Source organism: Dipodomys ordii, unplaced genomic scaffold (assembly GCF_000151885.1).
Source record: "Dipodomys ordii isolate 6190 unplaced genomic scaffold, Dord_2.0 Scaffold108, whole genome shotgun sequence".
NCBI lineage: Eukaryota > Metazoa > Chordata > Mammalia > Rodentia > Heteromyidae > Dipodomys > Dipodomys ordii.
Genome location: NW_012267324.1, coordinates 1,780,838 through 1,793,960, shown reverse-complemented (window position 1 = coordinate 1,793,960; position 13,123 = coordinate 1,780,838). Strand labels below are relative to the sequence as shown.

At 66.4% G+C, this 13,123-nt stretch overlaps 3 protein-coding genes across 3 annotated transcripts in view; 1 reads left to right on the top strand and 2 right to left on the bottom strand.

Annotated features, from left to right (window-relative positions):
- Positions 1-3,393: 3,393 nt before the first annotated feature.
- Mpv17l2 (MPV17 mitochondrial membrane protein-like 2) lies at positions 3,394-5,475 on the top strand. Its single transcript, XM_013028382.1, has 5 exons — positions 3,394-3,869; positions 4,013-4,183; positions 4,541-4,617; positions 4,860-4,988; positions 5,131-5,475. The coding sequence occupies exons 1-5, from the start codon at positions 3,683-3,685 to the stop codon at positions 5,185-5,187; spliced, it is 621 nt and encodes a 206-aa protein (XP_012883836.1). The 5' UTR covers positions 3,394-3,682; the 3' UTR covers positions 5,188-5,475.
- Positions 5,476-6,118: 643 nt separating this feature from the next.
- Positions 6,119-8,890, bottom strand: Rab3a (RAB3A, member RAS oncogene family). Its single transcript, XM_013028381.1, has 5 exons — positions 8,745-8,890; positions 7,724-7,951; positions 7,008-7,126; positions 6,724-6,848; positions 6,119-6,337 (listed from the first exon to the last, which is right to left on the bottom strand). Exons 2-5 carry the CDS (start codon positions 7,949-7,951, stop codon positions 6,147-6,149), a joined length of 663 nt encoding a protein of 220 aa, XP_012883835.1. The 5' UTR covers positions 8,745-8,890; the 3' UTR covers positions 6,119-6,146.
- The window catches only part of Kiaa1683 (KIAA1683 ortholog), a 13,079-nt gene continuing 8,641 nt past the window's right edge, over positions 8,686-13,123 (bottom strand). The window contains exons 2-3 of the mRNA XM_013028328.1: positions 11,555-11,752; positions 8,686-8,870 (exon numbers count right to left, since the gene is read on the bottom strand). Of these exons, the coding sequence (XP_012883782.1) occupies positions 8,686-8,870; positions 11,555-11,752 (383 nt within the window). The remainder of the gene's footprint in view (positions 8,871-11,554; positions 11,753-13,123) is intronic.

Sequence of the window (13,123 nt, the reverse complement as noted above, 5' to 3'; positions counted from 1 at the left end):
GCCAGAAGTGGCGCTGTGGCTCAAGTGGTAGAGCGCTAGCCTTGAGCTGAAGAGCTGAGGGACAGCGCCCAGGCCCAGAGTTCAGGCCCCACGACCGGATCAAAATTAAAAAAAATGGCCCTGGGTTCGATTCTTCACCATCACATAAGAAAAAAGCCGGAAGTGGCACTGTGGCTCAAGTGGTAGAGCGCTAACCTTGAGCTGAAGAGCTGAGGGACAGCGCCCAGGCCCAGAGTTCAGGCCCCACTACCGGACCCAAAAAACAAACCAAAAAAAAATGGTTAGTTTTGGGGCTTGAACTCAGGGCCTCAGCGCTGTCCCTGAGGTCTTTTGCTTGTGGCTGACCCTCTACCACTTGAGTCACAGCTCCACTTCCCGTTTTCTGGTGGTTGAGTGGAGGTGAGCCTCCCCGACTTTCCCGCCTGGGCTGGCTTAGAACCGCCATCCTCAGAGCTCAGACTCGTGTCTAGGAGTTTGTGTGGCAGAACAAGGATCTGTGCCTTCAGCAAACACCCCAGGCCTGGGCGCGGCTCCCTCGGGGACAGGAGCCAGCCCGGGTTGGAGCGGGGCTCCAAGGGTGTCAGAGCTCCTCCAGGAAAGAGGAAGTGGGGCCAGGCCTGTAAGTAAGATCTGGAGCTGGAATCCCCGCCTGAGCGGGGACGCATGCTGAGTGTGGCTTCAGACCACGAGGGCCCCAGAGAGGCTTGGGTGAGCTCCAGCCCCTTGGGCGCAGACCGGACTCCTGCTCTGGTGGTTAAAGGCAGCCCTAGTGGGAACACAAAGGCCTCACAGCCTCTGCCCGGGCTCCCGTTGCCGGGAGGCTGAGGCCGGAGGATCGCAGGCCGAGGCACGGGAGGCCGGCCTGGGCCGCAGACAGACACATCCCACCAGATGGCCCCGTCTCAACCAAGAAGGGGCAAGAAAAGCAAAACAGAGGAGGCAAGTGCCGTGGCTCACGCCTGAAATGCTGTTGCTCAGGAAGCTGAGATCAGAGGGTCAAGGATGGCAGCCAGTCCGGGCTGGAAAGTCCGGGAGACTAGTTAACCACCAAAAATCCTTGAGTGGTGCTGTGGTTCAACTGATAGAGCACCAGCCTTGAGCAAAATTTGCTCAGGGACAGCTCCCAAGACCCACAACCACCGCGACAAATTTCAGGATGGTTGGGTACAGACGGACATTTGCCTCACTGGTTAGTAGAGTGGGTCACTGGTTAGCAGAGTGGGTAACGGGAAGGACAGGCACACAGGATGTTCCCAGGAGGGACACAGGTGCCAGGCTGCCACATCGCAGACGCTGTCTGCCTGGGTGGGAGGGAGGGGTCCTGTGTCCCCCTCACCCTACCTCTGTAGCTGTGGCTCTAGCCGGCAGGCGTGGGAGGGGGGCGAGGTTGGAGATATCCAGGCTGGGCACCCAAGAGGCCTGGCCAGTTAGTGTCCACCCGGCCCCCTCCAGAGCAGAGCAATGGAGGCACCCGGTCCCAGGATGGGCTTGGGTAGGATTGGTTATGGTTGCACATTTGCATAAATGGAAGGCTGCTTGGGTGGGCGTGGTCATGGATGTATAATGAGTGCATTTCCTATCCAGCATTGTTACCCCTTTTGTTTTTCCCCTACCATCCCTTCCCTCCCATCTCCTCCCATTTCCCCCCCCCCCCACACACATATATAATGTTAATAGGAGCGTCACCACTCTGCTCCTGTGTGTGCTTGCTTACAATCCTGAACTCACGGCCCGAGGCCTTCCTGGAGCTTTTCCACTGGGGCTGATTCTCTACCACTTGAGCCACAGCTCCATTTCTGATTTTTGGGTGGTTAATTGGAAATAAGGGTTTTATGGACTTAACTGCTCAGGCTTGCTTTCCATTTGAATCCTCAGATCTCAGCCTCCTGGAGCTACCAATGCCCAACTTTATTTTTTTTTTAATTTTTTTTTTGCTCAAGGCTAGCACTCATCACTTGAGCCACAGCTCCACTTCTGGCTTTTTCTGCTATGTGGTACTGAGGAATTGAACCCAGGGCTTCATACATGCTGAGCAAACACTCTACCACTAAGCCACCTTCCCAGCCTATTTTTTTTTAATTTCTTAAATGCAGATATACCAAACAGTATTATTAATTAATAGTAGTAGTATTTTGGACTTCTGGTGTTTGAATGCTGGGCCTTGAATTGGCTGGGCTCCAGCACTCAGCCATGCCCAGTCCTAGCCAGAAATTCACTGGACTGCTGTGGGATGATCATGCCTGTGACCCCAGACAGCTCCATCTCCAGAGTAAGGCTTCAGTCGGTCTCTGCAGCCTGGAGTGCCTCTACTGGGGAATGGTATTGTTTCCTGCATGGACTCCCAGGGCCCAGGGCTTAGCCTCTTCGTATGACACCTGTCTTCCCCGTTCTTCCTGCAGGTGCAGGTGCTGCTCCTCAGGGCCCTTTAATCCCAGGCCGTAAAGATTTTTATCGGGATCACAGCTTAATCACCCAGGCCATAGAGGTGTACTTTGCTCCCAGAATCTGAGGTGACTGTGGCATTTGGACAAAGCTACCTGTGAGCCTAGAAACCTCGGTACCCAGAGACCCTCAACTCCCCCCTCCATTTTCATTATTTTTCTGTATTCCCTTACTCATAGTTAACTGCTATCTCATTCTCTAAATTATAATTAAAAAGAGCACCATTAGCTGACAGCTGGCCACTAGGTGGTCATCCTAGCTGATGGGCAGCGAGGGCTGAAGACAGAGGGCCTCTGCTGAGGCAGAGGGCTGAAGGCTCTCAGTTCCAGTCCAATCCAGGCGAAAGAGATTAATAGACCCAGCCAGGCCACGTAGCTCACACCTGTCATCCTACCCAGGAGGCTGAGATCTGAGGATCGCGGTTCAAAGCCAGCCCAGGCAGGAAAGGCCATGAGACTCCTATCTCCAATAACCCACCAGAAAACCAGAAGTGGCGCTGTGGCTCAAGTGGTAGAGCGCTCGCCTTGAGCTGAAGAGCTGAGGGACAGCGCCCAGGCCCAGAGTTCAAGCCCCACGACCGACCAAAAAAAAAAGAGATCTGGGGATAAAGGAGCCGCCCCGCAAGGCCCGGAGTTCCAACCCACGAGCGCCACCTTTGCGCTGATTTGCTATCTGTATCCCACAGAGCCCGCACGCGGGGCAGAGGTCAGAGCCAGGGTCAATGTCTAATCCCGCCCCCCCGGGAGGCGCCGCGGACTCTGACTTCCGCCTCCCGCAGTCGCGCAAACAGCGGCCCACGGGCCCACAGCCGGTTGTGGAAACCCGGCTGTCAACCAGACCCAAGAGCGCGGTGCTTGGCCAGGATTGGGCAGCTCAGTGTAGTGGGCGGGGCCGCTCTCCGGGACGTCGCTCTACCATTGGCTGGTACTGCCGGCAGGAGTGTGGCGGCGGCTATCTATGGGTGAGTGCAGAAAGAGGCGGGGAAATAAGGTCAAGGCGTCAGTAGTGCTTGCGTGATGAATCGCTAAGCGATTGGTCGGCCCGTCCAGGAGGCGTGTCCCAGTCCGGGCACCGTGGAGTTCCGCGATGGTCGGCGATTGGTTGATTTGGTTCTGGGACGGGCGGGAGAACGGCCCGTGGTTGGTCAGCGCCGGTGCGTGTGGCCGGTCTCGCTCGCGGCGGAGACTCGCGATTGGCCGGGCCGGGGCGCGGCGTCACTCGGGCTCCCCGGCCGGCGGCGATGGCGCAGGGCGGCTGGCGCTGGGTGCGCGGGCTGTGGCTCGCGGGGCGGCCCCTGTTCCAGGGTCGCGCGCTGCTGCTGACCAACACGCTGGGCTGCGGCGCGCTCATGGCGGCCGGCGACGGCGCTCGTCAGGCCTGGGAGATCCGCGTCCGGCCGGGGCAGAGGGTCGACCCGTGGCGCTCAGGTGAGCACGGCTCGCCGCCTCCCGGGCACCCCGGGGGCCTTAGATCCGGGAGAACCCCGGCGCGGGGCGCAGGAGCGGGGGACGCGGGCGGGCCGGGGCGGGGGACCGCCCGCCTGGCCGGCCCTCACGCACTGCGCCCTCAGCCCGCATGTTTGCGGTGGGCTGCAGCATGGGCCCCTGCCTGCACTACTGGTACCTGTGGCTGGACCGCGTCCTCCCCGCCGCCGGCCTGCGCGGCCTCCCCAACGTCCTCAAGAAGGTGCTGGTGGACCAGCTGGTCGCCTCTCCCCTGCTGGGCGCCTGGTACTTTCTGGGTAAGGAGCGCCCCGGACCCGGGGCTCTGCCTCTCCTGGCGGGGTGGGAGGCCTCCGGGGCCGGGGGCCGGAGCCAACCGGGACGCCGGGCGGAATCCGCGGCCTGGGGGGGCACGATGGGGACTGACGGACGCGAGGCCACGGGGCCTGGGCGCGAAGCGAGGCGGAGCTGGGCGGGCAGAGCCGCTCACCTCACCCGGTGAAGGAGGAGGGACACGGTTTCCAGCGGGGCGACTCGGTGTTAACGTCCTTCTAACGCCCCTGACCGCGCCGTTCCCGCTCCCCTCGGCCCGGACCCCGGTCCCTGGGCGGTCCAACCGCCCCTACTCCTACCCTTACTCTTGGTTTCCTTCCCAGGCATCGGCTGCCTGGAGGGCCAGACTCTGGAGGAGAGCCACCGGGAGCTGAGGGATAAGTTCTGGGAGTTCTACAAGGTGGGAGTCCCGCCCCCAAGGCCCCGCCCACTGCCGCCCCGCCACTCCCCTCCCACTGTCCTCACAGGTGCTCCGCCCATTTTAAGCCCAGTTCCCTCCCACCAGCAGAGCCACGCCCCTCTGAGCTGCGGGTCCCGCCCCGATGCGCTGGCCACGCCCCCAGCGCTGGCAGCCCCGCCCCGAGGGGCCGTCCCCTCTCTCCTCCCCTCCCTCCTCACCCTCCGCCCTGCTGTGTCCCGCAGGCCGACTGGTGCGTGTGGCCCGCCGCACAGCTGGTGAACTTTCTCTTCGTGCCGCCCCAGTTCCGGGTCACCTACATCAACTGCCTGACGCTGGGCTGGGACACGTACTTGTCCTACCTGAAGTACCGGGTGAGCGTGCGGGCCGCCCGCTGGGGCGGAGGGCGCCTTCCCGGCAGAGGTGCAGCCCGCCCCGACCCCGCGGGGCGCGTGGGGGGCGCGGGGCAGGCGGGCGCCGCCGCCAGGCCCCTGACCCGCCCTCTTGTGCGCCCAGATCCCCGGGCCCCTGACGCCCCCCGGCTGCATGGCCCTGGACTCGCGCGCAGACTGAGCCTCCCGGCTGCTGCTCGGACCCGCCCGGAGCCCCGACCAGGACGGGGTTCTGCGCCGCCTCCGGGCCGCACCAGCGTCCAACACGTCGAGGTTTGCATGGAGTCCGTGACCGCGACATGGCCGGCCCAGACGCGGGCGGACTGCATGGCCGCCCCAGCCCACCCTGGGTAGGACCAAAGCAAGGGGAAGCCGCCCCGAGCACCCCAAGCTCTGGACCAGGCAGGGCAGCCTCCGGCCTGGCGCCGCTGCAGACTGTGGGACAGCCATTAAATGCTCTGATTCCGAATCCTGTGTGGGGAGAGCGATGGGGGCGGGACCTCTGGAGTGGCAGCAGGCGGAGCCACTCGGAGTGGCCAGGGGGTGGGGCCCGGCCCCGTGGAGCGGCAGTGGGCGGAGCCGCTGCAGTGTGGCCATTGGGCAGCCTGGCTGCTCGCGGGGGCGTGGCCCGCCGGTGGGTGTGGCTGCGGGAGGGGGCGGTGCCGAGCACGCACCAGAGCGCCGCGTGGTCCATTCGCTTTATTGGGGTTTCTGTAGTGTCATGACATCTTTAGGGAGCAGGGGCGCACGTTGGACACTCGTGACACCAGAACGGGTTCGGGGAACAGGAAAAAGTGGTGGACAGAGCCCCCCAGCACCCCACGCACCCCAAAAAGGAACCTGGGAGAAGCGCGGCAGGTGGCCTCGCCCGAAGGATCCCGGAGGCCGCCGGCCCGGCCACGCGCCTGTCGCCCTTAGCCGGCCCTGGGTGTCATCCGGCCCCTTCTTCACAACCGACGACTGTGCTGGGGTTAGTAGGAGGGTGAGCAGTGACCACGACACGCCACGGCGGCGGGGTCTTATGTACAACGGGCGGGGCGGGAGCCGGACCCTGGGGACACCGTCATTAAATAAATAAATAGCTACAATAATAAATAAGGGGGGAGCCGGCAGGGGGGGTCCAGCCCGGGGGGCCGGGCCTCAGCAGGCGCAGTCCTGGTGCGGGGGTGCCTGCTGGTCAGTGAGCTGCGGGCCCTGCTTGGCCCCGGTGACCGCGGGGTCTGCAGTGTCCAGGGACTCCGACATCTTCTCGCAGATGACGTCCACCAGGCGCTCGAAGGTCTGCTTCACGTTGATGTTGTCTTTTGCACTTGCCTCAAAGAACTCAAACCCTGTGGTCCAGGGAGGGAGGGGTGGCACCACCGCCCCTCAGCAGGAGCCACCCCACCTGCCCCGGTCAAGGCTCTGACATCTGGCGGGGTCAGCAGTTCTCATCCTCACCCGTCCCGCCGCACCCCAACACGCTCCCCTCTGTACCCAGGAGCCTCAGCACCTGGCTGAGACCTCACTTCTGACCTCTGCACAAAAGCCCCCAAAGTGGGGTGGCTGGTTTTCTGCATGGTGAACTCCTACACATCCATTAAAACCCACCTCAGCTGTGTGGCGGCTGGTTCGCCTGTCTGAATTGGTGCCAAGCGTGGGGCCTCGGCGTGAGTGCTCCCGGTCCCCAGTCTCCCCCTTTCCTCCCCTTAGGGGTCCTGGCTGCCCGGGCGCTCACCGAGGTGGTCGGCCAGCTGGCGGCCGCGCTCTGAGGACACCACCCGCTCCTCCTCCATGTCGCACTTGTTCCCCACCAGCAGCACCTGGGCGTTGTCCCAGGAGTAAGTCTTGATCTGAGTGGACCTGAGGGGCCGGGAATGTGGGGATGGGGGTGAGGGCCGGGACCCGGCCTTGGTGTTGAATGTGAGACCCCCCCCCCCCGCGCGCGCACGTCAGCGCTGCTGGACGTGGCTGGACGGCGCTGGGGCCCGCAGGGCGCGGCCCACCGGCCGGCAGGCTCACCAGTCCTGCACGGCGTTGAAGGACTCCTCGTTGGTGATGTCATACATGAGGATGAAGCCCATGGCGCCGCGGTAGTAGGCGGTAGTGATGGTGCGGTACCTCTCCTGCCCAGCCGTGTCCTGCGGGGGGGCGGGGGGCGAGCTCAGAGTGGAGCCAGGAAGGGGGTTCACCTAGAAGCAGGGAGCCTGTCCATGCGAGCCGCGCTGAGGAGCCTCTGGGGACCAGGCCCGAGGAAACCGCGGGAGCGGCGGAGAGCAAGGGAAACCAGGGCTTAGAGCCCTACATCGGGGGAAGCTGGGCGTGGAGAGGCGCCCTCAGGGAGCTGAGGCTGGAAGGCCGCGAGTTCAAGGCCAGCCAACACTTTTTAAAAAAATGCCGGGCGCCAGTGGCTCCCGCCGGTCATCCTAGCAGCTCAGCAGGCTGAGATCTGAGGATCACAGTCCAAAGCCAGCCCGGGCAGGAAAGTCCGGGAGACTCGGATCTCCAATAAAACACCCGGAAGTGGCGCTGTGGCTCAGGTGGTAGAGCGCCCAGGCCCGGAGTCAAGACCCACGATCCTCAGCAAACAAACCGACATCAGAACCACCTAAGCACGCAGCCGAATCCCCGTCCTCTCGGGAAAGAGAGAGGACGCCAAGAGGAGGGGAGGACAGGGCGCAGGGAGGCCCGGCCTCGCCCCGCGGCGCGCAGGCCCCAGCCCCCGCCCGGGCACGCACCCAGATCTGCAGCTTGATCCTCTTGTCGTTGCGGTAGATGGTCTTCACCTTGAAGTCGATGCCCACGGTGCTCACGAAGGCGGGCGTGAAGGAGTCGTCCGCGTAGCGGAACAGGAAGGACGTCTTGCCCACGCTGCTGTTCCCGATGATGAGGATCTTGAACATGTAGTCGAAGTTCTGGTCCGCAGACTCCTTCTGGCCATAGCGCGCGTCGGTGGCCGAGGCCATCTGGGGGGCGGGGCGCGCGTGAGGGCGGGGCGCCCCGCAGGGGGTCGGGGAGGGGCTCCCGCCCTCGCCTCCGAAGCTGCATCACGTGACCCCGGCTGGGCAGGCCCCCAGCCCACGTGCCCGGAGAGCACACTCGCGTGCATGGGCCCACACGCGTGAGTGTGCACACTGGCGCCTTCACGCAATTTCTAAGTGAGGGGCAGGGACCCCGCGCGTGGGCTGCTGTTGCCCCGCGGAAATGAGGACTCGCTGGGGCTTCCGTGCGCGCGCAGTACGCGTGCATTCCACCCGCAGCCCATTACATGCATATGGGCTACATACACACGCGCGCGCGCGCACAGCGCGTCCCCGCGCCGGGCCCCGCGCGCACGGCGTCTGCGCACGTCTGCCCGCCGCCGGGCCCGCGCGCCCCCGGATCTAGACCCCCGGCGCCCCCGCAGTGTCCGCGCGGCCCCGCGGATGGCGGGGCGGGCAAGCGCGCACACGCGTGTGCACAGCGCACGCGCACGCAGGAGCCCCGCGCGCGCCGCTTCCCCGCAAGGCACGGGCTCCCCTCCCCCTCCGCCGCAGAGCGGAGCCCGCGGGGTGCGGGGAGCCGCGGATCAGCGCACGAGCGGGCGGGGGGCGCCCCGGACGCGGCCCTTCGCACCCCGCGGCCTCCGCGCCCTTCGCCCCCGCGGCCCGCGGGCCCCCGCGCCCCGGCCCGCCGGCCCCCGCCCCCTCCAGCCTATCAGTCAAATGAAGGTTATGCAGGTGCCCGCAGCCTGCGCCCCCCGCGTCGCCCGGCGCTCACCTTGCCCTGCTCGGATGCGGCGGTAGCGCGGGGCGGCGGCGGGGCGAGGACCTCGGCGAGCGGACGCGGGGCTGCGCGGCGGCGGCGGCGGCGGCGGCTCGGGCCCCTGCAGTCCGCGGTGACGTCCTGCAATGAGCGGGGCGGGGCCTCACATGCAAATACAGATGTGACGCGCGCGGGGGCGGGCCCGCTCCGGAAGATGGGCCACAGACGCGCTCCCAGGCCTAGGGGCGAGGCTTCAGAGCAGATTGACGCGCTGGGCAGGCGGGGCCATATGGGCGCATCCAATAGTATTGGGGGAGGCTTCCCCGCTCGGGGAGGCGGGGCCGCCCGTCGCCGGTTCACTGGCCTCAACGCTCGAGCGGCGGGCCACTCAGCCAATCAGCGCCGTCATCCTGGCCAATCAGGGCTTTGAGGAGTGTGAGAGGCGGGGAGCCTGAGCCCAAGGCTAAGCCCGGCTTTGCGGGGTCCTGGCCGGTCCCAGCCAGCCCTGGCTCCGGCCTGTGGGCCGCTCGCTCCCTCCTCTACCGCCGGTACGGCCTGAATCCCCCGAATACGCCCCGCTTTCCGAGACGAGGAGCTGTGGTCGGAGAGCTGCTTTATGCTCCCCCCGCCCCCAGGTTATAGTGCTAAAATGTTTAATTGAGGGACAAACAGGAGGGGTCGGGGACCCCCGGCCAATTAGCGAGGAGTCACGCCCCGGGGGCGTGGCTTGGAGGGCCCCCCTCCCCCGCTTTCCAAGTTGCGGGGATACTGACGGGCGCCTCCTCCCCGCCCTCCCTGCTTCCGGCCAAGAAGGGGCTGACGGCGCTGGGCGCCTCCCTCCCCTGCGCCCCTGGCCGGGAAGGGCGAAGTGGGGGTGCAGAAGAACCGGGGAGACGGGAGAGGCCGCCGAGCCCTCCTCCAGGAGGAGGAGGGTGGGGGCCTCACACCGGGGGCCGCCACGCAGGACAGGCCTGGGGAGTCCCTCCAGTCCGAGCTGGGGGCGGAGAGCGGGGACGGCCGCCCGGCCCCCCGACCTCCCGGCCCCCCGGACCCCGGACCCCCGCACGGAGCCGCTTATACAAAGCTCTCCATCGCGGAGGCGCCGAGCCCGGAATAGCCCGCGGGGCCCGGGCGTGCCAAGGCCTCTCCCGGCCCCGGCTAGCAAAGGCCCCGAGCCCCTGCCGAGGGTCGGGAAATTCAGAAATAAGAAACCCGACGCGAGCCTCTGCCCGCAGCCCCCGAGATCCTCGGACCGCGGTTCAAAGCCAGCCCGGGCAGGAACGTCCGAGACGCTGACGGCTCTTTAGCCAGGGAAAAGCCGCCCTGGAGCTGTGGCTCAAGTGGTAGAGCGCCGGCCCGGGCCTGGCACACGCACACGCACGCGCGCGCCCGCCTGTGGCCTCTCCAGTCGGGAAGGGAACCCTGCCAGCTCAAGACCTGGACGCCCCGAACGGCCTGGGTGACACGTAGCGAGGCCCCGGTGGACGCGCACAGCCGCTGCTGGGCGCGGTGCCCGCGGCAGGGGGGCACCGAGGGTCCCAGGCTGGCGTCGGGCGCCCCAGAGCCCCACATTTAACCACGGACCCCCCCCCCGTCCCCAGCCAGCGGGGCCGCCAGCGCTTCCCCCTCCGGACACCAGGGGGCGCGGCTGCGGCACATTTGCCTGGCGCGGCAACCAGCGCTCCGTGCCTCAGTTTCCCTTCCGTGACCCGGGCTGGAACTGCTTTTCTCCACCGGTGGGGTTGCACTGCGCAGCTCTGCGAGTCCCGGCACGGAGTCGCAGCCGGCTCCTTCTCACGCCCATTGGCTCTGACCAGGCTGAGCCGGCCTGGCCCGGCCTGGTCCGGCCCGGTTCCCGCCGGGCTCCTGCCTCCTGCCGGCGCCCGCCCCCCGCCCGGCTAGCTGCTTTGGATTCAGCCCCAGAGCACGGCTCACGGCGCCCACGTGGCCCACCCGTCCCACAGTGGGGAAACTGAGTCCCGGACAGCAGTGGGAGGCGCCATGTGCGTGGTTTCACACGTGGGGGTTTGCTGGGGCGGGCGGGCACGTGGGGGTGGCCTGGGCAGGTCACAGGGGGCCCCAGAACCAGCCCCACCCCCAGTTCCAGGCCCTGCAATGTCGTTCCTGCAGAGCCCTCTCCAAATGACCCCGCCTCGAAGCCGGTGCCCACACGGCCGTGGGTCGCGCAGTGGCCGCCCAGCTGAAGGCCAGGGTCAAGCCAGGGCTTGTGGTGCTGGCTTGGCTTCTCCCCTCCCTGCCTGACCCTGCTGGCTAGGCCTCGTCACCCCGGGACCTGGGACTCCACAGAGGCCTGCGCTTGTCACGCACGGGGCCGAAGCCAGGTCCGCCGCCGTCCCACGGGAGAACCCGGCCGTCACACGGTCACCCTGCGGTCAGTCCACCGGCCGGGTGCCGGCCAGGACCAACTCCCTTAACAGGTGGGGAAACTGAGGTCCAGAGCCCTTTGTCCAGTCTTCAAGCTCCGTGGACAGCAGTTGCATCATAGGGCTGTGACAGAGCCGCAGCCGGAGGACACCAGCCAGCCACGCAACCCACGGGTCCGGAGGAGCGCGGGCCTGGCCGCAGGGCCTGGAGCTGAGGGGACCGGATGGTGGGCCCCGCCCAGCGCGCTGAGCCCCGCCCAGGCTGTTGGCTCCGCCCTTGCCCGGATCCAGTTACTCATCTGGCCCCGCCCGTGCTCTAGACCCCGCCCACAGTGTCAGTTCCGCCCAGCTCAGGACCCGCCCATCTATTTGGGCCATAGTCCTAAGCACCTCCTCTCTGCCCGCGACACAGGCCACGCCCCCAGCACGGGCCACGCCCACTTGGCATCGCCCGGGTTCTAGACCCCGCCCTCTCGCGGCAGGGCGGAGACATGGGCGTGGCATCACGCAGGGGCGGGCCGGGGAACCCTGGGCTGCGCAGCGCCGGCGTGCGCAGGTGGAGGGGATCTATACCATCCCGGTGCCGTCGCCCTCCCAGCGGGGTACAGCCCGGCCCGGCTCCCGCCTCTCCCAGTGCGCCTAGGGTCGAACAGAGAAACTGAGGCCTGCGGCGCTGGGCTCCACCTGGGCTGTTTGCCCTCCAGCCCAAGCTAAGCCGCTCCGGCAAGGTGGGCGCCGCTGTGTTCTGACCATAAACTGAGGCATGGACGCAGCGACCCGCCCGGACGCAGCCATCCCTCTCCGGTCCCCGCACCTGGGGGTCCTGGGGCCCCGGATTGGGGGGCGCTGGGCTGGGAAGGGCCTGGGGACGTGTCCCAAGCCGCCAGCCATGCTTGAGGGGCGCGCGGCCCCCGGGGAAACTGAGGCCTGGCGGCCTCATGGGCGTCCCGTGTCCCTCGCCCCGAGAGCGCGCCGCGCCATTGCTTTCCAGGCAGACGCCTGACCCGGCCCTGACCCGGCCCTGGGTCATGGGGCTGCTCCTGCGGGGTGTCTGCTCGAGTCAGGGAGGGGCCGGGTTTGGGGTGAGGATGGGAAACGGGGTCATTTCATGGTGTCCAGATTGAGCCTCGGCCCTCGAGGGTAGGGACGACGGGGAGGACTTGCCTCACTGTCCCTGCCCATGGCCTGTCCATCCCTGGCTCTGAGCTCCGTCCTGCTCCCGGAGCTCACTCTGCGTCCAGCACCACAGACCAATGACCACAGCGGCCACACCAGGCCCCACGGCCCTGCTGCCAGCCCCCCATGCCAGCCTCTGTCCCCTGCTGGCCAAGCCCCAAACTGCAGCTGCGAGCCACGGACCCCAGGGCCCCAAGCCTCAGTACTCTCGCCTCAGTACTCCCTAATCCGAATCGAGATCATTGGGGGGGACTGGGATGGAGATTGCTCACATGTGCATGCACGTGTGTGCGTGCTGATTCTGGGGCTTGAACGCTGGGCCTGGGCGCTGTCCCTCAGCTCTTCAGCTCAAGGCGCGTGCTCTACCACTTGAGCCACAGCGCCACTTCCAGTTTTCTGGTGATTTATTGGAGATAGGAGTCTCACGGCCTTTCCTGCCCTGGCTGGCTTTGAACCGCGATCCTCAGACCTCAGCCTCCTGAGCTCGGCTTCAGACGTGGGCTTCAGGCACTCTGGGATGGTGGTTATTCATCCTGGCTGCCCCTACTTGGTCCTGGCAAGGCTGCCCTGTGGCTTCTGACCTCTGGAGACTAGGGGTGTCTGTGGCGTCACAGGCCCTGGGGTCCGGGGCTGGAAGCTGGGGGGTGTCTGGCCGGCGGGGAGGGGGGGGGTCCGGGGCCCGACGGCCCCAGCACAACCTCGTCGTGGTCACAGAGGCACGGATGGGACTCAGGCTGAGGATGTTTTTATTCATCCGATGCGGGGAGCCAGGCCGGAGGCCTAGACCCCGGGCCAGCGTGCGGCGCGGGCCGGGGGGCGTCCAGGGGCCTCCCA